This window comes from Atractosteus spatula, chromosome 5 (assembly GCF_055471065.1).
Source record: "Atractosteus spatula isolate fAtrSpa1 chromosome 5, fAtrSpa1.hap1, whole genome shotgun sequence".
Classification (NCBI taxonomy): domain Eukaryota; kingdom Metazoa; phylum Chordata; class Actinopteri; order Semionotiformes; family Lepisosteidae; genus Atractosteus; species Atractosteus spatula.
In genome coordinates, this window is record NC_142710.1 from 3,567,869 (window position 1) to 3,593,117 (window position 25,249).

At 49.5% G+C, this 25,249-nt stretch overlaps 2 protein-coding genes and 6 non-coding genes across 8 annotated transcripts; 4 read left to right on the forward strand and 4 right to left on the reverse strand.

Moving 5' to 3' along the window:
* The first annotated feature begins 1,293 nt into the window (after nucleotides 1-1,293).
* On the forward strand, nucleotides 1,294-11,397 carry LOC148833558 (uncharacterized). Its single transcript, XM_088915166.1, has 7 exons — nucleotides 1,294-2,085; nucleotides 9,253-9,374; nucleotides 9,512-9,642; nucleotides 10,177-10,340; nucleotides 11,017-11,109; nucleotides 11,199-11,257; nucleotides 11,322-11,397. Exons 1-7 carry the CDS (start codon nucleotides 1,294-1,296, stop codon nucleotides 11,395-11,397), a joined length of 1,437 nt encoding a protein of 478 aa, XP_088771292.1.
* On the forward strand, nucleotides 6,095-6,177 carry trnal-cag (transfer RNA leucine (anticodon CAG)). Its single transcript has one exon. It is a non-coding gene; the product is annotated as a tRNA-Leu (tRNA).
* trnad-guc (transfer RNA aspartic acid (anticodon GUC)) lies at nucleotides 6,350-6,421 on the reverse strand. The gene has a single exon. It is a non-coding gene; the product is annotated as a tRNA-Asp (tRNA).
* trnar-ccu (transfer RNA arginine (anticodon CCU)) lies at nucleotides 6,864-6,936 on the forward strand. Its single transcript has one exon. It is a non-coding gene; the product is annotated as a tRNA-Arg (tRNA).
* On the forward strand, nucleotides 7,346-7,428 carry trnal-cag (transfer RNA leucine (anticodon CAG)). The gene has a single exon. It is a non-coding gene; the product is annotated as a tRNA-Leu (tRNA).
* On the reverse strand, nucleotides 8,020-8,091 carry trnad-guc (transfer RNA aspartic acid (anticodon GUC)). Its single transcript has one exon. It is a non-coding gene; the product is annotated as a tRNA-Asp (tRNA).
* Nucleotides 8,522-8,603, reverse strand: trnas-aga (transfer RNA serine (anticodon AGA)). Its single transcript has one exon. It is a non-coding gene; the product is annotated as a tRNA-Ser (tRNA).
* A 213-nt stretch (nucleotides 11,398-11,610) lies between the features above and the next one.
* cct7 (chaperonin containing TCP1, subunit 7 (eta)) lies at nucleotides 11,611-20,563 on the reverse strand. The gene is made up of 12 exons (XM_088917645.1): nucleotides 20,483-20,563; nucleotides 18,731-18,884; nucleotides 17,445-17,551; nucleotides 16,905-17,030; nucleotides 16,240-16,292; nucleotides 15,511-15,682; nucleotides 14,822-14,986; nucleotides 14,272-14,460; nucleotides 13,634-13,731; nucleotides 13,064-13,196; nucleotides 12,738-12,944; nucleotides 11,611-12,522 (listed from the first exon to the last, which is right to left on the reverse strand). The coding sequence occupies exons 1-12, from the start codon at nucleotides 20,486-20,488 to the stop codon at nucleotides 12,298-12,300; spliced, it is 1,635 nt and encodes a 544-aa protein (XP_088773771.1). The 5' UTR covers nucleotides 20,489-20,563; the 3' UTR covers nucleotides 11,611-12,297.
* Between the last annotated feature and the right edge of the window lie 4,686 nt (nucleotides 20,564-25,249).

Here is a 25,249-nt window from a genome sequence, read left to right on the forward strand (position 1 = left end):
TGAAATCTACCGAAGACAGCAGGTCTCGGAGATCCAGGGAGACTTTCAATGGCTGCAGCTGGTTGTCTCAGGAGGGGAAATGACTGATGAGCCCACAGGCCTATAAAACAATCTCATCAGAGGATGAGACGCCAAAGGGACTAGGAGATTTTTGAAAAGACAGATAGCCAACTTGACCAGACAGATTATACCCCCCATAGTGCTCAAAGTAATGAGCAAACTCACTCCTGGCTCTCCTCTCCGGGGTATCTAATATGACTAGGGGGGTAAAATAGAGCCAGGTAACAGCGGCAAAGCCAGCTAACATACAGTTATGTCTTACAATTCCATGAGCACAGTGTACAAATTGCAGTTAATTCCTTCTAAAGATATGGGCATGAGCATGACAATAAATATAGAAGAACTCTGAAGCATTGAAAGTCTCAATCTCAATCTGGCTCTGAACCTGGGAAGCCCCAGTCCAGCTATTCTCATAGGGTCCCCGAAACCACCTGTCATTTAAAGAGAAGGAGCACTTGTTCAAGCAATTGCTCTACTGAGACAGTGGTATTTCAGTGAGGGGAGCGCTGGTTCTGGAGGTGAAGGATGGTGTGATTCTTGCTCCCAGGGATATCCTCATGTCTTAATTGAACACTCCACCTGTGTAAGTGATCACAGGTAAACTGTTCCAGGCCTTTGGGAAGTGATGACTTATTAGTATTGAGTGTGTCTCTCTCCTCTTGCAGGTTTCAAGGTCTTGGTGAAATTGGTTCTGTAAGAAAAGATGGTGAATCTCACCTTCTGAGAAGGGGAATGACCAGAGAGCAGTAGGAAGAAGCACTGCACTGCTGGACAGGCCAAGATCCTCATTGACAAGGACAGGACACACACCTCAGTCCCAATTGACAAGGATAGGAAACACAGTTCTGTCTCCATTGACAAGGACAGGACACACAGCTCAGTCTCCATTAACAATGACAGGAGACACAGCTCAGTCCACATTGACAAGGACAGGACACACAGGTTAGACTCCATTGACAAGGTCAGGACACACAGCTCAGTCTCCATTAACAATGACAGGAGACACAGCTCAGTCCACATTGACAAGGACAGGACACACAGGTTAGACTCCATTGACAAGGTCAGGACACACAGCTCAGTCCCCAAAGTAATGAGCAAACTCACTCCTGGCTCTCCCCTCCAGGGTATCTAATATGACTAGGGGGCAAAATAGAACCATTAACAAGGACAGGACACACAGCTCAGTCCCCATTGACAAGGACAGGACAGACACTTCAACACTCAACCCTTAAAATGGACAGCTTGAACTTCTCCAACACCACCAAAGGAAACTCTACAGATGATCACAAATTATTGAAAATGAAGACCTTCCATCTGGTGACGTACAGCTGCTTCTTTGTTGTTGGGCTACCCATCAATTTCCTGGCTCTTTACGGGCTGTTCCGCCTGGTCAAGACCGACTTCCCCCTCCCCGTCTACGTCATCAACCTGCTCCTGTCGGATGTGACCCGAATTGCCATCCTGCCCCTGTTCATCGACTCCACCAGCAACAACAAGTGCCCCAGTCATTGCGCTGCGGGCATTATGACATACACCGTCTGCGTGGTGGCAGGGTTGGGATTCCTGCTGTGCATCTCCCTCGAGAGGTACGTAGCCCTGGCCCATCCTCTCTGGTACCGGTATCACCGGAGTCCCAAGTCCGCGGTCCTCATTTCCCTGAGTGTCTGGGTTCTCGCCGTCGGCTTCATGGTGGGGGAACTTTTCTATTCTTCCATTTCCTACTGGCTGTTTTTGGTCATTATCTTTCCTCTGCCGCTGCTGGTCCTCGTTCTGTCCTGTGCTGAGATCTGCAGAGCCGTGGGGAGAGCAGTCGCTGTCCCGGAGGAGGAGAAGAAAAGGATTCGGCGCTTGATGATCCTCCTCCTGGGAATATTTGCTGGCATGTACAGGCTGATTTTCTTTTGCTACTCCTATTCCTCTGCGGCAGCAGGCGAGGACGCCACTTACTCCAAAGTGTTCCGTTACACACACCTTCTCCGAGAAGGGGTCTCCCATATTTCATTGTCGAAGAATTCCACCGAAAATGTCCGTCACCCGACCCGTTTTCCATTTTAGTCGAAGACGAGACGCCTGTGAGAACGATTCACAATGGCGAAGGCTGAAGTGAATATCGTCATACAAGGTTCACTGCTTGCGCATTTACCCTCTGTCTGGGAAACAGCAGGCTGGCTGTAAGGAGTTGGACCCCAAGGCTACTCCTGAGTCACAGTTGCAAGTATTGGGTTGTACCGTTTTCTCTCCTCTGCTCTCTTGTTTTATAACAGTCCCTCACTTCCAGCCGGTCTTTTCTAAATCCCATGTCACGAATCCTTATTAATTAGCATCCCAATAAACAATGAGAGATATACCCTGTACTAATTAGATTAAAGAGTAAAAATTAGAGTATCTTGATTGGAAAAAAATTATTTGAGCTAGAAGACAATATCTGGAGTCAATCATCAATCAAGGTTTATTTATCAATGCACAAACAGTACAGCATACAGCGGTGTCGTCGGCAATTAAATGCTTTGTCCGCGAGCTCGTTAAGAGGGATAGAAGAGTAGAAGGACAGGAATTTATAGGGATTAGATTAACATTAGGATACGATAAATTACACAATTGCAATTTACCATACAATTGTAACAGGAGCCGGTCCAGGCTCCCGTAAGGAGTAGTTCAGGACCCTATGCAGACAGTATAACCCGGAATTAAGTGGAGAAGGACAACAGGGGGAGAGACGTAGAGGATCAGGAAGAGTGGACAGACAGGGGGGCGTGACGATGGTGATCCGGTGCTCGGGGGTCGTGGCACAGGCGAACAAGTTCTGACAGTCCAAGGGGGAAAATCCAGGGCGCAGTCCGAAGTCCAAAACCAGGTGATCCATCCAAGACGAGACAAACAAGGTTAAAATCCGGAACGGGATCCGGAATGGGGAATAAAACCAGGGTAACGAGGCCAGGCGCTCCGAGACCCGGACTCAGACGGTCAGGATGCCGTGATGAAGCCTATGCCGTCGGATCTCTCCGGGACCTGCTGGTAGGCGGGCTTCCGGGCATCCATCTCCCAGTACTGAGCCAGGAATAGCGAGAGCGCCAGGCTTAAATAATGACAGACCAAACAGGGGGCAGGTGCACATAATCAACTAAAATACGAAAGGACCAGAGCGCCCTCTAGAGGAGGGATTCCGATCGTGACAACAATTTACAGATTGTGCGAAAATAACACAAGGACAGGAGGTATTTAGTGCTCTTCATATGTGTCCTGAGAGTGCAAGTGACTGGAGGGCACTGGTGCACCGTCAGTTGAAGTCCTGTAGGTTGCTATTCGCCAGCGGCCGTTTGGGTAACTGCATTCTGGGCGCCTGCTGTGGTTGGCTATTTAGCTGTCTTACTGCCTGGGGGGGAAGAAGCTGTTACGAAACCTGGTGGTCTTGTATGTTGTATACTTCTGTGTCGTTTTCTGTATATGAAGTCTGGCAGAACGTCATATGCGATGCACTTCTTGATCAAGGAAGATGAAGAAACAGACAGCAGGAGATGAAAAACTACCACAAGTTTGAAACGCCATATGAACCATGTCACCCACAGGTTTTCATTGTCATCTTACTCTGCGCTATTCATCCACCACACCACGTCCTAAGCACTTGCTCCTCTCGAGTGACCAGAACATGAACATTTTATACTGGAACCCGTGGGAGGTTTTCACATAAAGCCCTCCCATGGGCTTTCAATTACAGTCCTATCCAATTAGAACAGTCTTAAATGCAGATTAAACAGGACTCATCCAGCTGTGTCTTGAGAGAACCCAGAGTATCCGGCTTCAACAACATGGCTGGGCAGCTTGTTCCACACCCCTACCACCCTCTGTGTAAGGAGGTGCCTCCTGCTCTCAGTTTTATGCACTTCCATGTGGTTCACACTGGTGCCCTCAGGTCTGTGTTGCACTGCTCATTCAGACATTTATAGCTCAAGGTCTAGTTACTGTGCTTGTTTACTTGTATACTGAATATAGTCCTGTGTCTCATTTTCCTTCCTCAAGCCTGTGTGAGTTAATATGCTACTTTCATAATATTAATCAGTCCTTAATTAATTATGCACCTGTATCTGTGATGGACTTGAGAAAATGGAATGTTGTTGGCTTTTCCTAAGTACTAAATAAAGCAGAATGTTAAATCACAACCAGAAAAAAAGCCTTTTATTTCATTTAGCTTCAATTATACAGTATATATATAGCAGACCAGTAATACAGAGTATTATGATATTTGTGAACATAATATTGATTTTCAGAGGCTTAACTGATTCTGGTTCACCTAAATCTTTTAAAGACTAGAGGGAGGGTTGACTGTTTGATAGAAAAAAAACTTCTTAGGAGTCAATAAAGTAACCTCACTCGTATATCTGTAACAAAATACTGTTAAACACTGTTTCTAGCTTAATATGGAGTTTAAGAGAGCAGATGGGAATCAGACTGATCTACAGAATTATTAGTTAACCACATATGGAGTGAAATCTTCTCCCTAAACAGTCAGAAAGAAACACAAATATTTTTCAAAGTGTCTTTGGCAGTGACTGAATTGAGTGGGTCTGTATGAACCCCTCTCTCTCAGTGTAGTGTTAATGTACTGGAGTGTCCAGTCGGTGTGTCTGTATGAACCCCTCTCTCTCAGTGCAGTGTTAATGTACTGGAGTGTCCAGTCAGTGTGTCTGTATTAACCCCTCTCTCTCAGTGCAGTGTTAATGTACTGGAGTGTCCAGTCAGTGTGTCTGTATGAACCCCCCTCTCTCAGTGTAGTGTTCATGTACTGGAGTGTCTATGGTGTCCATGCGAGTAAGAAAAGAGTAATAACCAACTTGGATCTGAATACAATATGTTTTTTTTCGAGAAGGAGACAGTACTTTTTTTCATTACCTTTACACACTATAGAGAAAAAGAAAATCCGTCCCCCTTTTTAAAGATAAAAGCACACGTCGCATTAAGTAGATAGAAGAGACAACGGCCTCTGAATCATGGGACGGTACTGTCTCTGTTCATGTTTATACACTCAAACCGAGGAAGAGACCTCTCTCATCGAGGCGCCTTGTGCCGGAAGTGCTGTGTCTCTCAGAGATTGTCTTTCCCTACAAAGCCACACCTAACTTCCGTTTTCGTTTGACCGAGTATCCTCGTGTTCTGAACCGGCTTCTGGAGAAATACGGTTCAGCAGGACAGATAGTTTGTGTCACTCGAAACCGTGTTAGATCGTCGAATAACTTCCTCGTCTCAACGCAGGCTGAGCGAATCAGCATTTAAAGTTCTTCAGTAATAATCCGCTGAGGCCTCGTTAGCTGCTCAATGGAGGCTCTAACAAAGGGGCCGGTTAGCTCAGTTGGTTAGAGCGTGGTGCTAATAACGCCAAGGTGCTAATAACGCCAAGGCCATAATACATTTCCACGGTGAAATGTATTATGCTACGTACAGCTGATAAACGGGAGCCGTGTCGGACTCACACACACGTTCCGGCGGAGAGGGGTCTGTTCAAAGATTTAAAAGGGAGGTGGCGCGATTTCCACAAGCGATGAGCTCACTGAAAAGAATGAAGCTCACAGGAGGAGTGAAACCCTGCTCTGTAACTTAGCTGCTGGGAATGACACTGTGGGGGCAGTCTTTCCTACTGTCAGAAAATGCATCGCACACTCCTTAACTTTCTCCCCAAAGACGGCTCGCTTCTCTTATGGGGAATAATGTAGGAACTGTGCTCTGCTGCCCTCTAGTGGAGCTAACAGTGATTGCAGTCTTTTGGGGGACAGATAAACACACTCTCCGGGTCTATCCGGGAGCCAAGCTCAGCTCCGACCGGTCAACATCGTGGCGTTAGTAAGGCCAGGTTCTGCAGTTGCGGTGTTCTTCCAAAACCGCTTCACGTTTCCTCACACAGATAGTGAAACAGAGAAAGATTACAACCTCTTTTAAAGGACAAACAATGAAGTGGGCCGAAGTTATAGTGTTATACAACAGAAACGAAACCCGCACCAAACAAGAACGCGGTGTCTTGAACACCAATGTGGTGACGCAACATGTCAGGATGGCCGAGCGGTCTAAGGCGCTGCGTTCAGGTCGCAGTCTCCCCTGGAGGCGTGGGTTCGAATCCCACTTCTGACAGTACCTTTTTTTTTCTGATGATATGTTAAGAGTGCAAAAGAACAGAGCACAACAACGAAATATGTTTCTACGACAAACATATTTTAATAGGTGACGGGCGGCCCGTTTGGAAGAGCAGTCAGATTAGTGGGAAAAGGAAAATCATGTAAGTTTTCTGAGGAAAACGATGTACCTCCCCGTCGGGGAATCGAACCCCGGTCTCCCGCGTGACAGGCGGGGATACTCACCACTATACTAACGAGGAACGCGTGTGAGCTGTCGAGCGGTAGCTCTGTTTCCTGTCAGGACACGTTTCCTCTTACGGCTAAAGTTATACTTCCCGTTATTATTTCGATTCGTTTCAGAAACGCGTGTGAAAACGTTTCCAGTTGTCTGTGCTACTGCTGCTGCTGCTGCTGCTGCTCCTCCGCGTACATTACTAACAGCTACAGAATCAGTTATTTCGGGGATGTCTATCAGGTTTCTAACGACGGATAGTCCTTTCAGTAGAGCACGATACACATTGAGAGCAACACGAGTTTTTACCTGCTTCCCACTGTCTAATAACGCCCATAAATGTTCAAGAATCTGTTTAAAAAGGCACATCTGAAATTATTATAACTAGTGGAACTGAGAGTGATTGCGGTCTTTAACCCGCCTCTCCAGTCCCCGCGCAGAACACAAAAGAGCATAAGTACCCTCGCCGAGCCCCAGTGGCCTAATGGATAAGGCACTGGCCTCCTAAGCCAGGGATTGTGGGTTCGAGTCCCATCTGGGGTGGTCACTTTCTTTTCTCTCTCACTGTTCATTTGACGTGACGTATAAAAAAAACGAGTTAAACCGAGTATCCTCGTGTTCTGATCCGGCTTCTGGAGAAATATGTTTCAGCAGGACAGATAGTTTGTGTCACTCGAGACCGTGTCAGGTCATCGAGTAACTTCCCCGTCTCCACACAAGCTGAGCCAAACAGCAGTTAAAGCTCTTCAGTAAAAAATTGTTACACTTCATTTGTCTTCTTCTTCCAGGACCGCTTCACGTTTCCTCACACAGATAGTGAAACAGAGAAAGATTACAACCTCTTTTTAAGGACAAACAACAAAGTGGGCCGAAGTTATACTGGACAACAGAAACGAAACCCGCACCAAACAGGAACGCGGTGTATTGAACACCGATTGTAGTGAAATAACACGTCAGGATGGCCGAGCGGTCTAAGGCGCTGCGTTCAGGTCGCAGTCTCCCCTGGAGGCGTGGGTTCGAATCCCACTTCTGACAAATACTTTTCTTTCCAACTACATCAAAGTCGTGTTTTTTGTAACGTTGCTGAAAGACCAACACGAGCGTCAGTAATTTCAGGGACGAATTTAGTCGCTTTCCCGTCTGTCTTTATTGTTAACGGCGCTCAGACGCCGGCTCCCGTCTTCAAATTCTTTCCTGCATCTCACGGCAGCATTTAACCCACAGCCGTCGCTATGGGAGGGGGACATTAAGGGTCAGTCCCACTTCTGACAGTGTCTCTTTTTTTCCCCTGATGATTTGTTAAGAGTGCAAATGAAAAGAGCACAACGACGTAATACGTTTCTACGACAAACATATTTTCGAAACGCTTTTAATAGGTGACGGGCGGCCCGTGTGGAAGAGGAAAAGGAAAATCATGTAAGTTTTCTCCCTCTGAGAATGGGAGGAAAACGATGTTTTCACGTGGCAACCGCTGATCCTGAGCTCTGTTTCCTGTCAGGAACTTATTTCGGAAAACAAAATGAAACAGCTTATCGAAAAGCATCTGCGAGTTGACGGCCTGCCCCTTTGCAATAGTAGTCAGAAATTGACGGAAAAGGAAAGACGGATCGGAGAAAAGCTAATCACCTCCCCGTCGGGGAATCGAACCCCGGTCTCCCGCGTGACAGGCGGGGATACTCACCACTATACTAACGAGGAGCGCGTGTTTAGTGTTGATCGTGAGCTTTGTTTACTGTGTACTTGCTGTCAGGAGACACTTCCTCTTGCGGCTACTACTGTTTCGGGTTGCGGCTTGTATTGTCTTTCCCTTTAGAAGTACGTTTAGAAACCGTGTTTCCAACTGCGCCGTCGTCACTCCTCCCCTGGTATCGTCACAGCTCCTCCTCGGGCAATACGAACACCTATAGAGTCGGTTCTCTCGGCTTTATTTGTTAGGATGTTGAAAGTCCTTTCAATGGGGCACGAAATACGTGAGGGCAAGGCAGACGCTGGTAGAAGATACGCTGATGGATCGATATAGACGCTGAAGAATTTATGCCCCAGATAGCGCGTCCACATGATTTAGAGATTCAGAAGCAGCACAAAAACCGAAATGGCCCTTTACTCTCTTTTGCAGACACACAAAAGTCGTAGTCGGCAGGATTCGAACCTGCGCGGGGAGACCCCAATGGATTTCTAGTCCATCGCCTTAACCACTCGGCCACGACTACATCTGATGACAATCCTGCTGCAATCTTACCTGGAGCGCAGGGCAGCGTCGGGAGCCAGTTTCAAAGTTGCATTTATGTAACAGGACACATGCTAGTAGACTAGACACGCCTCTGAGGATAAAAAGGCGTCTTAAATTTGGACAAGGATTTGAGAAGCTGCATCGCACTCCAGTTTGAATCGTATTAATATTGGTTTTAGTCATAGGAATGGCATTTTTACGAATACATCTTCCCCCCAAAAAACAACACATGTTCTACAGTTTCATATAATATCGTTACGTGTCGAAGCGGTAGTTTTCTTCCTCCTACCCTTGCGACACGAGGCGTGAATGAACATTAGAAGACACGACGTATCGTCTCTGATCAGCTCAGGGGGGTGTCGCTGCATCAGCAGGCGCAGGCTGCAGAGGAACAAGTACAGGTTTATTCCTGTGCTGAAGAGAGAAGAAAGGAAACAACGTTTCGGCTGTGGAGCCTTCTTCGGGTGTCTCTACTCAGTCCCTACCGTTGTCAGAGTGCACCTAGTTTTAAATTTTGCGCATCCGTCCGTCAGGGTAGATTGTCGAGAGATGTTTGAAACAGCTGTAATGAAACACGTGATTGATTTCAGACGCATGCAGAGTTGATTTTTTTTCTCATGTCATTGCAGAGGAAGGCTGTGGTTAGTTTGAGATGGGAGTTGAACGGCGAGAGGCGAACGCGCTGCCTGCAGGTTAGGAAGCCCAGCGAGAACCGGGGCTCCTCCGGCCTCCTGAGCGCGGTTGTGAACCCGTGAACCAAACGGAGACTCACGGGATCGTGAGTCTGTCCATAAGGATTGTGTAGATGTGGCTCAACTGCTGGGAGTGCATGCCTTTTTTTCCCGAACACTTTCGAAAGTCATGAAAACGGCTTATTTCCCTTCACAGGCCCTGTTCGTGTGGGAGGGCTTCTCGGAGCAGAGGCGCCCCCCCACCCGGAGAACCTGCCGTCCCAGCTGGAGGAGCAGCAGACGAGAATGGCAAAGGACACTCCAAAGCCCGTTCGGCCGTGATTAACAGTACGTGCAGAATGGATCACGTTCCCCCTTAGGCCATTCATCAGGTGTTCCCGGCTGTGTTTCTGAGCACCCTGTTCTGCGTCGGCCTGCCCCTCCACTGCTGGGCCCCCTGTAGGCTGTACCGCCAGTACAGGGCTGGCAGTGGGGGGGCTAGTCTTCTACATCAACCGGCATATTTTCAGCCTGGTGCAGCTGGTCTCTTTACCGTTGCTGACTGAGGAGATTTTAGCCAGTGACCGGTACCAGCGCCTTCTTACCGCAGCGTACATGTTATGCAGTAGTGCCTTCTGCACTGTGGGGTTTCCGGCCTGCATTGCTCTGCAGAGGTACTTGGCCGTTTCTCGCCCAGCCTGGTACCGCCGCACCCAGAGCCTGAAATCCTCTCACCCGTTTCTCTAGGACTGTGGCTTTCCTATATATATATATTTGTAGTTTTTGGTTTTTTTTTCACCTTCTCCACGGCGCGTTCATTTCTGACGTACATTATGGCAGCCGCAGTGAGACCTCTCCTGCTCCCTGTGCTTATTTTTTTAGCGCGGGCCCTGGCGACCAACACTGGGGCTCCAGACCGCGAGAAGAGCAGCTCTCGGCTCACTCCGGGCCTCATTGTGCTCACGCTGGCCCCCTCTTCCCAACGCACGCCCCCTGTAGTGGGTACACAACTGGGCCCCTCTCAGAAATGTGTGCACCAGCTCTTGGTATGTTCTTGTTCGGCTTAAATGTGATCCTGTGTGCAGCAGTGTGCCTGTTGCTCCAGGAGACTCCAAGAGAAACCCGAGAGGGCCAAAGACTTCATAGGATGACTGGAGCAGCACTCATTCAATAGAGTCTGAAGACATGTGGAAAGGGGCTTTTGTAGTCCCACATCACACAGCAAGATACTCCAGCTCTGCGCGCTCCCCCATTTCATTTATCGAAGCCTTTAAATTGGTTATACTTCATATCGGCACCAGGCCCCTTCAGTTCCATTTGTGCTTCGTGCCTGAAACGTTCACCTGTTTCTATCCTCCAGTGACCTCATTAAAGCTCTAAACCAGATCTTGCTGTGACAGCTCGTCTTTGTTTTCCCCAAAACCTGGTAGCTGAACCTCAATCGTGCACTGAAACACTCCCTTCAGACTTGACACTGCCCAGTCTGCAGTTTGCTATGCAGCAGGCAAGAATGAATTTTATGAATAATACAGAAACCCTTAACTGTCAACAGTAACTGATGAAATAAACAGCTTGAAAATACATAGAGAAGATCATAGAGCCTGTATTTCTTCCTTTGGTTGAGAGGAGGGGGAGGCATGGGAACTGTAGTGCTTAGTGGTCAATGTTATGACTTTCTGCTCAGGGACACAAGTTAACCTTTTGCCTGGATGTGCATTAAAGTCCAAGATGGACTGTGAACCAGAAACGGACAACTCCCTCGATGAGCGGGGGTCCCTACTCTTGTGCAGTGCAGTTTATACGGTGTGTGGCAAGGTATTCTTTTTCAATAAAGATGCATCTAACTACAAGAGAAAGCAGGGGACCTGCGAGGGGCCCCGGAGACCTGATCTTTCTGATGCCAGTGGTGGCTGTGGCTTGTTCAGTGCGACAGGGTGCAGGAGGAGGAGGAGGAAGGGGGCAGGTTGGGGGGTGACCAGTGGAGGTAAAGCTATGCAGACCCTGGCAGAGTCGCTTCTCCTTTGCAGCCTGTCCCATAAGACCATGAGCGACCACACAACACAAAGAGGCCCTCTGCTGCCTCACACCCAGAACTGCTGGTGAATTACTTCAATTGTGTGGTCTGTACATCTTTTTCTGCCAGCGCAAAGTGTCTACCTTCCAGTCAGAGTCTCCCGTTATTCAAGAAGCAACAAAAACATGCCGATTCAATTACCCACCGCTCCCGACTGAAGGTCAATTAATTTACCACCAGCAATGGGAGACAAGTGAAGAGCATCCGTCTACACTGGAAAATGAGGCACTAAGAGACAGACATCCGATTTAGCTCCTTTACTTGTTCATCTGCAAAACGATCAATTCCCAAAAAATTCCAATAAATAGTTACAGAAGGTGGGTGGAAAGTAGATGCCCTGGGCTCTGCAGCATTCTCATCTTTCGAGCTGGTCCACACCAGTACGATCTGCGAATGTGGGTTATACACAGCCATTCCTCTTCACCAAAAGCTTTCAAACTTGCAAAGCAGGGTCTTGTCACAAACAATTTCTCTCAGATAAGACAGCCAAGTAAAACAAAACAGCCCTTGTACACATTATAGACTAAGAGGAAGGGGGTTGTACTGCTGCAAGGAAGGTGGAAAATACTTTTTTTTTTTACACAGTCAACTTCTTTAAACTAGCCGCCCTAGTGCGTTAAGGAGAAATGGAAAATATTAAGTATTAAAAATGAAACTTGTGTCTAAATCAGACCGATTATTAGTGAAGTCTCACTTGAATTTAATACGGTTTACTTTGATCAACGTCAACTTTCAAAATCAGAAAAAAAACAAATACAGCCAGGCCAGCACAGCTTTTACAGTTTTACAGCGAGGGGGTTTTTGTACAAGGGGGACTGATCCCATCCCGTTAACTGTCCGCAGTGAGAGAGTCTGTGCGCTGAGAAGATCCCGCAACCGTGTTTCAAGAGCGCCAGCGGCAAAGCTGCCGCCCCGCAGGACGCTGCCCCCTAGTGGGCATGCGGCCTGCCCCGGCCCCTGCCTCTCCCGGCCGGCATGGCGTCGACGGTGGAGCGCGGGTTCTTGATGGTCTCGTCCACGGACAGGATGAGGCAGGCGGCCTCAGAGGCGGCGGTCAGGGCGTTGATGCGGACGATGGAGGGCTCCCACACACAGGCCTGGAAGTTGTCCGCGATGTCCTCGTTGTTCACGTCCACCCCGTACCACATCCCGCCCTGCAGGGAGGCGCACAGACAGGCATGAGCGCTTTCGGGATCTTGGGCGCTCCTCCCAAACGACTACTGAACACCTTCAAGACACACCTGCGTCCTCCGTGTCTTTGTACAGAACTCACTATTTTAGAGAGAGGTGCACCCTCTCTATGGTAAACTACACCTCTAAGGGTACTTTAGGGACGAGACCTGCACCTATGCCCTCCGTCGCGGCTCACCTGCGCGTGCTTGGCCCGCAGCTTGTTGAGGATGTTGGTGGCGTCGAAGCCGGCGTTGTCGCACAGCTGGCGCGGGATGATCTCCAGGGCCTTGGCGTAGGCGCCAATCAGCAGCTGCTGCTTCCCTGGGATGGTGCGGGAGTAGTCACGCAGATACTTGGACAGCTCCATCTCAATGGCGCCACCTCCGGCCACAATGGAGTCGTTCTGGAGGCGGGGCGGCGGAAAACAAAACGTTGAGGGAGAGAGAAAGAGAGCGGCACCGCGCCGGGGAGAGACACGGGGGCGAGGCAGACCGAACTCCGACCGCCGCCCAGCCGGCCTACCTTGATGGCTCTCCGGACGATCATGATGGCGTCGTGCAGCGAGCGCTCCGTCTCTTCCATGAACTGCTCGGCGCCTCCCCGCAGGATGATGGTGCAGGTCCTGGCCTTGGGACAGCCCCGGAAGAAGTTATACCTGCCAGCACAGGAAAGGATTGGCTTTACTGCAGCCGAGAAGTGATTGAGAGAGAACAAATGGGCCACGCGCTTTTCCGGGCCAGAATAGTAGGCCACGGCTCGAAAAGTCCACAAAAATATTCTGTCAAAAAGATACCGCCTCTGAACCTCCAATTAACGCTGCCCTCAGCCATATCGGACGATTAAATTTGATGTATCTCTATACATTTAAGTCTCAAACGACAAATGATCACTGAACTTTAGCCAACAAGGTTTCACACTCGCCATGTTAACGTTCTCTTCCGCTTTACCAAAAGCCCAGCCGCACAATGTTCTTCTGGGTCAGTACCTCAGTTAACAAGGGCAACAAATCGAGGAGGCCAGGCGTACTGATCAGCCCAGGCAGAACAGAGTCGCACCAGAGCGCACAGTGCGGATGCAATAAACGAAAATTACCTCTCCCCTCCGACCTGGACCTCTTCGAACAGCGCGCACTGTCCCAGGACGTCTTCCGTCAGCGCCCCAACGCTGGTCTGAATGGAGCCCCCGCAGGCCTGATGGGAGGAAACGATGCCCGTCAGATTTCACTGCAAGCAAACCTGCTGCCTTAAACCAGCCCCAGCAGGTCCCAGCTGGCACGTTTCCCCGTCTGCGGCACTAGAACACAGCCACGCGGTTCACAAGGCACCCGCCCAGAAATTCACTCAGAAACACAGTCTGCTAACTTGTCGGAGCAAGACGGCAGAACTGTTCCAGGACCATCAACAAAAAAAAAAAGAAGAGCAGCATTTCAGGTGAGGCTCGCACGGAGTCCAGCAACTTTACCTTCAAACAGTCTGAACTGATGCTTTCATCCACCATAAAATAGGACAGCTGAAATTACACTACACTGCCACTACATCAGAGGCAAGAGTGACTGCTTTTTAAAAATGAAATGAGCAGACACTACATCAGCTAAGAGTACTGGTTACTTTCGAAACACCTTTCCTTGGAGACTGATAGCAGATCAGCGCAGTCTGAAATTCCCTCTGCAATTAAACACATTTTTACCCACTCTGGAGTTAATTAACCGCCCCCTGCCTTCCCCATCATACCATCATGGTCCTCTTGAGGTCCTCCTCTAGCACTCTCCCGGCGCAGAACAGGTCCCGATCGGCAAAGTACTGCGTGGCCACGTCGCCGATGGGCAGCTTGGACAGCACCACCTTGGCCCCGGACTTGTAGATCTTCTCCAGCTTGTCGTAGAGGATGCTCCACTCCGCGTCCACGATGGCCTGGTAGTCCTGCAGAGGGACACGCCGGGAGATCAGACACGCACCCTTCACTGCAGCCGAAAACCCACTGCGCCGGTTCAGATTGTCTGCCATCTACATCGCTTGCCAGCGAGGAAGCGATTCACGCCGGCTGTAGCTTTTTAAGACATGCTGAGCATTGCTCTCGAACCTGTCCCGAATCACCAGTGCGTGGGAGTGCAAACAGGAAGTCGTGTCCCCTGAAGTACTTTAAAAAAAAGGCATCGGCAGTTTTCTTCTTGCCTTTTGCAGACACGGGAACGAAAAGGCCCCCCCAGCCTTCTGGCCACAATTTCCCTGCAACCGAGAGAAACGCTCGGCACCTTTTCTTACGGCTTCACGACCCACTGACCTCCACGGAGTTCACCCGGACCTCGGCGTTGTCCTTCTCGGCCTTCAGCTCCAGCTCGATGTTGAGCAGGGCAATCCGGGGGTTCTCGTACTTCTTGGGCTGCATCTCGAACCCCGCGTAGGAGAAGGTCTTCTTGAAGGCCACCCCCGACACCAGCTGGGATTCCTGGTCACAGGGGGCAGGGAGGGCAGAGTCAAGCAGAGTGAAGGCTGGAGCAGCACGGTTCTAAACGCATGTGATCTGGTCCCAAGAGCACTTTCAGGTGCAGGTTCTATACCCTCCAGGCAAAGAAATATATTGGAAAATCCAAATCCAACATCCAACAGAGTCATCTATGTTATATGACGTAGTAGTTCAGGTGGGGAGCTGCGTCAGCATGCGTAGGGTGCAAAGGAACAAATAATAGGTTTATTCCATGCTGAAAAGAGAAGAAAGAAAACACAACGTTTTGGCCTTGGAGTCGTGGAGGCCTCTCACACCTGAAGAAGGCTCCACGGCCCAAGCGTTGTGTTTTCTTTCTCCTCATTTCAGCATGGAATAAACCTATTATATGTTATATGACAACAACCTGTTAGTTGAATCAAGTGGTGGTAAAGGCAACGCAGACTCCCAAGTGCTTTTCTAAACCACCTCTGCTACAAGTCCCAGCCCACAGAAATTTAAAACTCCAACCCCACTCCGGGACTCACCTCGAGAGCACCCCCCTGCACCTTCTTCACACCGATCATCTTCAGGGGCAGAAGGTCGTCCAGCAGCATCACGGCGTCCACCACCATCTTGGAGAAGAACTCCTTCTGGATGGCGATCAGCTTGGAGTTCAGTGCGGTGGCGGCGCACTTCTCCAGCAAGCTCCTCTGCTCCCTGCGGGACAGACAGAGACAGACAGGCGCAGGGATGAGCCACAGTGTGGGTCAGGTCAGATGAGGGCAGCAGGTCCCCCCCGGTCATCTTTCCTCATCCCTCACCAGCAGATGAGCGCACAGAGGGGACAAGACGAGCCGCCTTCGTAGAGCACGGGTTTCAGAAAAACAATTGTTTCTGTTGGCTCTGGCAATCATGGAACAAAAACGCCATCTGTGCTAGTTACTGGCCGCGTTCCATCTCCATGTGAGTTTTAACCGCATTAGAGAGAAGAAAAGGGTTTCTGCGCTGACAGGCCTGTAAGCCTGTTGTTCAGCGAGGAAATGTCCCCGGCCTGGTTCTGCTGAATGGAAAACTCAGGTCACCCCCGCAGACGAGACTGGTCTAGGTGAAATCGGCAGTGGCCAGGAGTGGTTAGGACTCAACTGGAAACTGGAAGTTTCCGAAACTTAATCTCAAATTAGAACTGCTGCTGCAGGGCACTTAATCCACTTTGATTGTTTGGAATCAGTTCAGAGAGAGCCCCTGAATGCAATCTGGGAATAAACGAAACTTACTGCTTATCATCTTTCTTCACAGTGACGGCGATTTCTTCGGTCTTTTTCACAGCCTGAAGAGAGAAAAAGACAAGCCTTCAGAGTTCAGAGCACGGTCTGGCCAACAAGTCTAGCAGGCGGTACAGCGGGAGACATCTGCCCTCACCCTAGCGATTCCCACATTCTACCAACACATGCTCCTGCTTCCTTCAGCCACAGATACCAAGTCGGACCTTTTGCAGGGCTGAAAAGGGCAGTTCAAGCCACGGTGTAGGTCTAGGACAGAGGTCTCCAGCATTAGACACATGTAACAGCTTTGCTGTCCTCAATTTCAGCTGAGGGCAATTTAAGAGCCCATTTCAAACCAGTCTGTGTAACTGCCAGGTCTCTCAACTGTGCATCTCACATCCTGAATTCACAAACAAGGTGGTGTTGCCAGTCTTGGAAACTGGATCAGGGGGCCCCCAGGAGCGAAGGAAGAGATCCCAGGTCCTGATGAACTGATTAAACTGAAAATGCCTGGAGAGTCACGAACTGCTCCTCAGCGCCCCTTACTGGTCACACGGAGGTTTGAGCTCCAGAACGAACCCCACCGGGCTGAGAGGGGAAGCCCCCTGCAGAAGCAGCAGGAAAGTCTCTGGAAGGGGGTGGGATGGGGGGGGGTGTGGAGGGGTGGGGGCACGTACCAGCTGGGTGGCGGTGCGGAAGGCACGGATGATGATCTGGGGGTGCAGCCCCTCCTCCACGTAGGACTTCACCTGCTTCAGGAACTCCGCCGCCAGCAGGGTCACAGAGGTCGTGCCGTCGCCCACCTGGAGAGACAGGGACCGAGTCAGGAGCACCGGGGGAGCAAGAGGAGGAGAAGTAAAGCTGACAAAGCACCGGCTTTTGATCTAGATCGTTTCCGAAGTCTGCACGCAGCACGAAAAGGCGAGCTGGGATCACACGACAGGGCTATTTATGATTAAATTAAACCATTGTGACTTCTGCTGCTCTGTAGGATGCTCAATGGCCAAAACCTTGTGTCTGTTCTCTTTGCTTTTCAGTGTGGAACCAACCTGTGCAAGTTTTCTGAAATGCAGGGAACTGTCACAGAGCTTTGTTTAAAAAGTAGCCCACCTTCGCTTCCTGCTAGCCCACCCAGAGGGAGACTGCTTGAGTCTCTGAACACAGACTAACTCCCGGACCTAGTAGGGTCAACACGGAGGAGTTCGACGGACACTCACCTCGGCATCCTGGGACTTGGCGATGTCCACCAGGGTCTTGGCGGCTGGGTGAACCACATCCAGGAGCTTCAGAATGGTGGCGCCGTCATTGGAGATGGTAGCTTTCCCTACAGGAGGAAGGAAAATATCACGGGATATCGTTAGCCAGCTGCTACCAGCTAGGCCCAGATGACCTACTGGTAGGAGAAGAACACTCAGCTCTCGGAAGGATGAGTCCAATATGATTTCTGGGCCAGGACTGCTGCAGTGCACGTTCCTAACAGCCAGGCAAGACACACTGAACAGTTTCTCCACATGCAAACTGGCGTCGTCATACTGAAGCCGCCAACAGAGAAGTGTGCTGCTCAGATCTCCACCCTGCGTGGACTTGATCTGGACAGGACTCATTTCTGTTTCAATACAGGTTTATTATTTCAGACAGTGGTTTGTGCTGCAAAAGGCAATACCTTGGTCACCTAAAGCCATCAAAAATAAGAACAGATAATATTTTAAACAGATATGGATTCAAAACTGCAAGAAAATACTTATGGCTGTGCAGCACTTAACTTCCGATATCTGAATCTTGAGGTTTTAATTTGATTACACAAATCCACAAGTTACTTTGCTGTTTTATTGCAGAATACTGTCTTTAGTATATTATTTATTCACGTGAGATGAGCAGGGTGAGTAACAGGACAGGAGCCCAATGCCACTGGGGTGCATAATGGTACACAAGCACGTGCCTCATCTCTTCTAAGGACGACACGGAGTGGGAGTGATAAGAATGGGAGAATCAAGGCGCTCCACAGAATAGAAAATGACAAGATCAGGTATTTGCAGGGGCTCACGAAGTTGTACACCTACAGGCCGATGAAACCGAACCTTTCAAGTATAGAACAGACCAATTAGGGGACCTGATACAAGTATAAAAAACCCTTAAGGGCCCTGACAATGGCAACCCAGCAGACACCAGTGAAATATTCAGGGAACAGCATTGAAAACTGAGGGGGGGGGGGGGCTTCTTTACACAAAGGGTGGTAGGAGTGTGGAACAAGCTGTCTAGCCATGTTGTTCAAGCCATGAACCTGGTTTCTTTCAAGACACAGCTAAATGAGATTGTCCAGGCGGGATGGGAGGCACTTGTTTACACAAAGGGTAGGAGGAGTGCGGAACAAGCTGTCTAGCCACGTTACTGACATAAGCACCTCTTTGGAGGCAGCCAGGGTAAGAGACCCTCGGATCAGTGTCAAACGGGCTAGGGGGGTCTCCCTCTGGCCCGTGCCCCGAGAGCAGGCGGCGGGGCTCACCTCTGCTGTCCACCATGAGCTTGTCCATGCCGCGTGGCCCCAGGGTGGTGCGCACGGCCTCGGAGATGACCTGGCAGGCGTTGATGTTGCTGACGAGCTGGGGGACGCCCTGGGAGGTGTCCGTCCCCTCTTTCAGCAGGATCACTGGTGTGGGCTGCGGAGCAAGAGGGGGGACTGTCACCACGGCGACTTGCCAGAACCCCACTGCGGCCAAACTCGCCGAGCACGACAATGTAACCTCACCAAAGTGCTGAAGCGTAACAGGACTACACCAACATTAAGACTGTGTATTTTTGTAATTCCCTGCTGCAGAGCAGCAAAGACTTGCTTTGTATTATGCAGATTAGGAAGAGAGAAAAAGACAAGCCTATAGGGAAGAATACAAAGCATTCAACTGAATATTTCTGCAATCGCTGTAGCCTTGGTGCAACAATCTCTTTTCTATGGGTGGTGCATCGATTGCCAATCCAGATCCATCTTGTGATTTCCTACCGAGGACATTACTAAGGTTTTCTCCAGTGATGGGACTGGAACCAGCCCTGTGCTGTAACCCAGCAACAGACATCAGCAGCGATATTTCAGCAAGAAGGTGAACACTTCTGGTGATATTCTGCACCGAGCACGGGGTGACTGACTGGCCACACCTGGGACTTGATGGCACACAAAGAATAAAGGAGAGAGCTTTTTTTTTTCCTATTTAGGCAGGCAGAAAGCCACAGCTCCTTGTTGTGAGGAGGTAGTGTCTCCAGAGGCCTCTGAAAAAAAATCGTTAGAACTACTGTTACAGCCCAGGGGGGTCTCTAGCCCGGATCCAGTCAGTCCAGGGCTGGTCCTGTAGAGCCACACTCTTGCCTTTAAATCAGCCTCTATGAAGTCCCATCTCTAAAGTCCATAAATACTGGAAGTTAACTGCCATCCACTCAACAGGCAATGTGTTTAATTAAGTCAGGTGGAGATCACTAGGGACAAAAACATCAATTGCTTTCACCGGGCGATTTAGGGGTGACCTAAACGAATAGCTGGATTGGGGCTCCCTGGGACTAGGGGTGGGGACAGCCATTGTCCCAACACTTATTTTGCAGAATTTAAAAAAAACACTGCAGCTGCACCAAACCAGGAGACTTCAAAGATTTTTGGGTGCAAAATATTCAACACTGCACAAGAGGAGAGCACTTCAGCCCCTCCCTCGGTACTGTAATCGGTTACTCTGCCGGGTTCAGCACACAGAGGGCTGGGCTGAAACACACAGACAGAAACCTCCTTTGATAAAGGTTCGGTTTTGGTTTTTTCACCGTAACAAGAGACAGAAGTTCAACAGGGCCCAAACTGTCATGTCTCAGGCCTACTGAAGACTGTCAGGGGACCGGCGCAGCGAATGTGGGCATTTCTCTCTCTCACAACACAATTAAAGACGAGAAACCCGCGGTAACACATGGACTCCGATCCCGGAGAACAAAAAACAAACAAACACGTTTTCAACAAACAAGCTGCTTCTCTGTTTCAGTCAGCGGCGCTTCTGAGTCGAGCGACAATGACAAGGCAGCGCCCCCACTGAAAGAGACGGAGACCGTAACCACGAGAAATCCAAACAAACGAATTGAACGCGAACATCCTTCTTCCGCGACCGATACTGCCGGTTTTCAAGAGAAGGGGGTCTGCTTCGTCGAACCACCCGTGCGCTTCGATATTCTAGAGACCGGTGACAGACGGATGAAAGCAGGTTGCAAAGGGAGGATAAATCGGCTCACTCACCATCATCTTGTCGGCTCTGTCGCTACGCTCAAGCCGGTCGGAAGCTCCCACAATGCACCTCGACGGAGGAAGTTTCCAGCAAGAGGGCGGGGCGTAGTACCAACGCCTTGTCCTTACTGGGCGACGCACACCTCCTCCGTGGGCGTGGTTCGGGATGAAGCCTGTGTGTGATTGGACTGTTCGAGAGAGGGCGGTGCGAGGGTTGTGGGAGGGGGTGGAGTTAAGGCTTGAGCGCCTTGAATGGGCGCTGAGCTGTCTTCCTTGGTCTTAACGGACGCTTTAGTCCGAGTTACAGTTTATCGAAAATAAAGCACGAACTGTAAAAAAACAAAAACAAATAACGATGGAAAATGCATCAAATTAGACCGATATACGATAAAAATGATGATTAGTACAATAAAACAAACTTAATACAAAACCAACACCGATAAATACTTAAAAGAACGGATATCATTATTATGATGATGATGATGATGATGATTATTATTACATTATTGGGTGGAAAAAGCCTGAAAAAGTGTAATAAACAATAACTGAAACGCAAGGCATACAGATAGGAATTCAGGGTTGAATTTAAAGATCAGGACAGATGCGCTTTTATATTTAGAAGATCCCTCTGAACTCTGGGTAGCGATAACAACAGCGACCACACAAAACACACCAGGAAGCTGGACATGCGGGTATTCATAGCGCAGATGTTTGGTTTTTCTTCTTCACTGGGTAGCTTGTTGACCTAGGAGGAGTTAACTAAAAAATGGGAACACGTAGGTCCATGCAATACATAACCATTGATACAGTATGTTCTAGAGAAATCTGGTTGTAAGGGGGTTCGAAATCGCAGTGATGAAAAAAATGAAAGATGCTTCTACAAATAAAGGACCGGAATATTGGGCTCCCTCAAAGTTTAGAATACCGTGTCTGTGAGGTTTTCCTCCATTTTCAAAGTGATTATTCTAGTCAGGGGCTCAGGGGAGCCAGAGCCTATCCCAGCAGGCTATGGGCACAGGACACCATGCCTGTCCATCACGTGGAAGACCCATGCGTTTTTTTGGACTGTGGGAGAAAACCCCAACATAAACACCGGGGGAACATGCAAACTCCACACAGACAGCACCCCGGGTCCAGAATTAAACCCAGGGCCCCAGCACTGCGCAACAGCGATGCTAACCACTGCCCCACTCACTGAGGCATCTCAGACAGCTATCTTAAAGGTGTTACTAGAGTGTAGAATTACAAGTCATACAGTGACAGTGTCCTTAGGGGCGTGAATATGAATTTCCCACTGCAAGCAGGGTAGCTGCGACAGCATGTGCAGCCTGCACAGGAGCATTCCCTGCCGAGAAGAGAAGAAACACAACGTTTTGGCTGTGGAGCCTTCTTCTGGTGTGAGGAAGGCCTGATGAAGCCCCACCTGAAGAAGGCTGTATATATTTAACACTGGTTACACCGCAAGACTCGGGCGTCTACAGGGCTGAGGCAGAGTCTAGTTGCCACTGTTGGTTTTCAGAAAGGTGCGAAGGGGTTTTGACAGGAGTCCAGCTAAAACCACTGCTGTGTTCTTGACAATTCGCAAACTCATTCAGAAGCCTAGCGTGCTCATTTTACATTTTCCTTCGTCCTGTGAAACTGTTGTTGGTATTTTTCAACTGCCCCCACTGTACAAAATAAAACGAGCAGGAAGAAAATGAATGACAGAACTGGATACAGGTGTCAACGTTTCATATCGTTGCCATTTTTCATTATTAACTGAGTAAAACTGCTTTTGAAAGAAGATGATGAAATTTAAACCTTTAAATGCGTTTCCAAAAGGTGTTTCTGCAAATTTATATTATATATTATATATAATAAGTGCTGTATGTAAATTATTCCAAATGCTTTGCATATAAAACATATTATAAAAACAGGAACAGAGCTATATTAAAATATGCAGCAAGAATAAAATGAGGCTTTTGATTTTTAATGGCCACATTCTGCAAGGGCTGTTGGCATCTTTCTCAGAGTGGTGGGAGCGTGGAACTCGAGGTTTTAAAGGGGCTAGATGGACCGCAGGGCGTCCTCTCCCTTGAAATCTTTCCTGTTTCCCAGTTTAATTTTCTGCGGGTGGGTGAGTTCCTGCTGTGGCTTTGTGCTAGGTGGGGGGGGGGTAGTGGTGTCACAGTTTTGTGGTGAGCGGGCACAGGGTGGACGGTATCCCCTCGACTTCTCTTCCCTTCAGGGAGCCGGCACCTCAGCCTGGCCCCGCTGAGGCTCATCCTTTGCAAAGGCCACGTTATTTTTACTTTCTGAGAAAAGGGGACTGACAGCTAAATGTTTTGAAAAAGGCCAGGAGCCATATCACCCTGCACCTCACAGCCCCACTGGAGCTCAGCAGGTGTGAGCCTGGCCAGTACCTGGATGGGAGACTCCTGGGAAAGCTAATGCTGCTGCTGGAAGAGGTGTTAGTGGGGCCAGTAGGGGGTGCTCACCCTATGGTTTGTGTGGGTCCTAATGCCCCAGTACAGTGATGGGACCACTACATTATATAAAGGTACTGTCCCTTGGATGAGATATAAAACAGGTCCTGACTCTTTGGGGTCATTAAAAATCTGAGGGCCTTTCTTGAAAAGAGTAGGGGTGTGACCCTGGTGTCCTAGCAAATTTCCCCCTGACCTTTGCCAATCATGACCTCCTAATAAGGTCTTACCTCATGCAGGCGGGGCTACACATTGGTGGTGGTGGTGGGATTTCCCATTTCCTGCAAAGAGCTTTGAGTGGAGTCTCCAGAAAAAAAAAACTCTATTTAATTGTAAGGAATTATTCATTATTGTTATTTACAAAAATATTAAATATTAAAAAAACAGATGGCTGTCACAAGACCTTGAATACAGAATCATGCCCAACAAAAATCTGAGATTTCACCATCTTGCATTGAAGCTGGACTTTATATGTTCTCCCAGTATTTGCTTGGGTTTCCTCCCACTGTCTGAAGACCTGCTGGTGGGTTCATTGGCTTCTGGGGAAATCAGTCCTGGTGTCTCTGTTAGTGTCTGTCTGCCCTGTGATGGGCGTCCCATCCAGGGTGTGTCCTACCTTGCACCCGTTGCTTGCTGGGATAGACTTCAGCTTCCTTTTGACCCTAAAGAAGTGGTCAGAAAATGGATGGATGCAGCTAAGTTGTTCTAACTCTAGAGGGCAGTGTTGATGCACGGCAGACACAGCTCAGGGACTCCTGCTCTCCTCTCCAGTGGCTGTGTGATATCAGTCTCTTCAGTGGACACCTTGTCCCACGGGGCGGTCCAGTCCCAGACCTGGCGGCCTGGTCAGTGCCTGAGTCTGTGGGTTTTTGCGTCCAGCCCAACAGTTAACGAGCTGAACCGGCCTGTTACTGGGCTTGACTCGGACCCATTTAAAAGCTTCTCCCAGCTCCTGCTGTAGAGATCTGGAAAACCTGCTGAGACAATGCCCCCTGCTGGACACCCCTGATTCACACTAAGATAATGTAACACCCGTACACATGTCGGGCCGCACCCCCGTCTCTCCACACAGTCTGCTCCTTCCACTGGGGCTGTCCGTGCGCGCTATGGGCGGATCACAGTACCCCCTGCCTCTCATTAACAGGCGCTGGCCTAGTTAGCCAGTGTGGTTGTTCAGGCCAGCAACAGCAGGGTTTTCCTCTGAGAGTCTGCACGTGCCTTGCTCCCGCGCTCTGCTGCGTGTCGCTCAGCTGTCTCCCTGCTTGGCTTGTGCCTTGTCGAGCTTGCTGTGTACCAGCCGAGTTCCCGGATCCTCCCTTGCCGGTTCACATCGTGACTAACCTGCCAGTTCAAGTGATAACTAACCCAGGACCATGACTGGGATTCCCTGGTTTATCTGATACTCCCTTGACCACTGCAGCTCGGAAAGATATTTCTTCTAGTCCTAGTCCTGGTCCTAGTCCTGGTCCTGGCTCTAGTCCTAGTCCTAGTCCTGGTCCTGGTCCTAGACCTAGTCCTGGTCCTGGTTCTAGTCCTGGTCCTGGTCCTAGTCCTGGTCCTGGTTCCAGTTACAGTTCTAGTACTCAAAGAAAACTGAACATGTGCATTTATCATGCCCATTATGAATACACAGCACGCAATTTGTTTATAATAGAGCTTCAGTCTCAGCTCTTGCAGGGCCTGATGCAGCTTCTGCTGATTTAATCATTGAATTATCTGCTGATTCTGAATTAATTATTGAATTCATTGCATAAGCGTGTACGATTTCTAGTTACCAGTACCTTTGATGACACATGAAGGTCTCGTCCGATCAACTGTATAAGACCATCAGTAAAGCCTTCTCCGTGTCCGGTTGAGAAATGAATTCAGGTAGTGGGTTAATCGGCTGGGTTTCTGAGCCCTGATCCATGCTGGTTTCGAGCAGCTCTTCTTCCCCAGCAGTGTTGAACTGTGGTAGTGGTGGGGAGGGTAGCCACATAGTCTCCACCACCCTAGACGTGAGTTCACATCGTTGCGCCAAAGGAACGCCGAAAGATTCCGGCCTGTCTCTTCTTTCAACAGATTCCCAGATGGACGGGTCCACCCGGCGCTTTTACGAGGTCTTGCCGGCCAACTGCTGGGCCCTGTACAGGCTGTACCACCGGTACCGGGCCGGCCTGGGCCTGCCCGTCTACGTGGCGGGCCTGTTGCTCTCCGACCTCCTCCTGGGGGCCGCCCTGGCCCCGGTCGTCTGCAGCCCCCCGAGTCCCACGCCTCCGCCGGCAACCACTGGCTTCAGGCGCCTGGCGTGGTGCATGGGCTCCGGCGCCGGCTT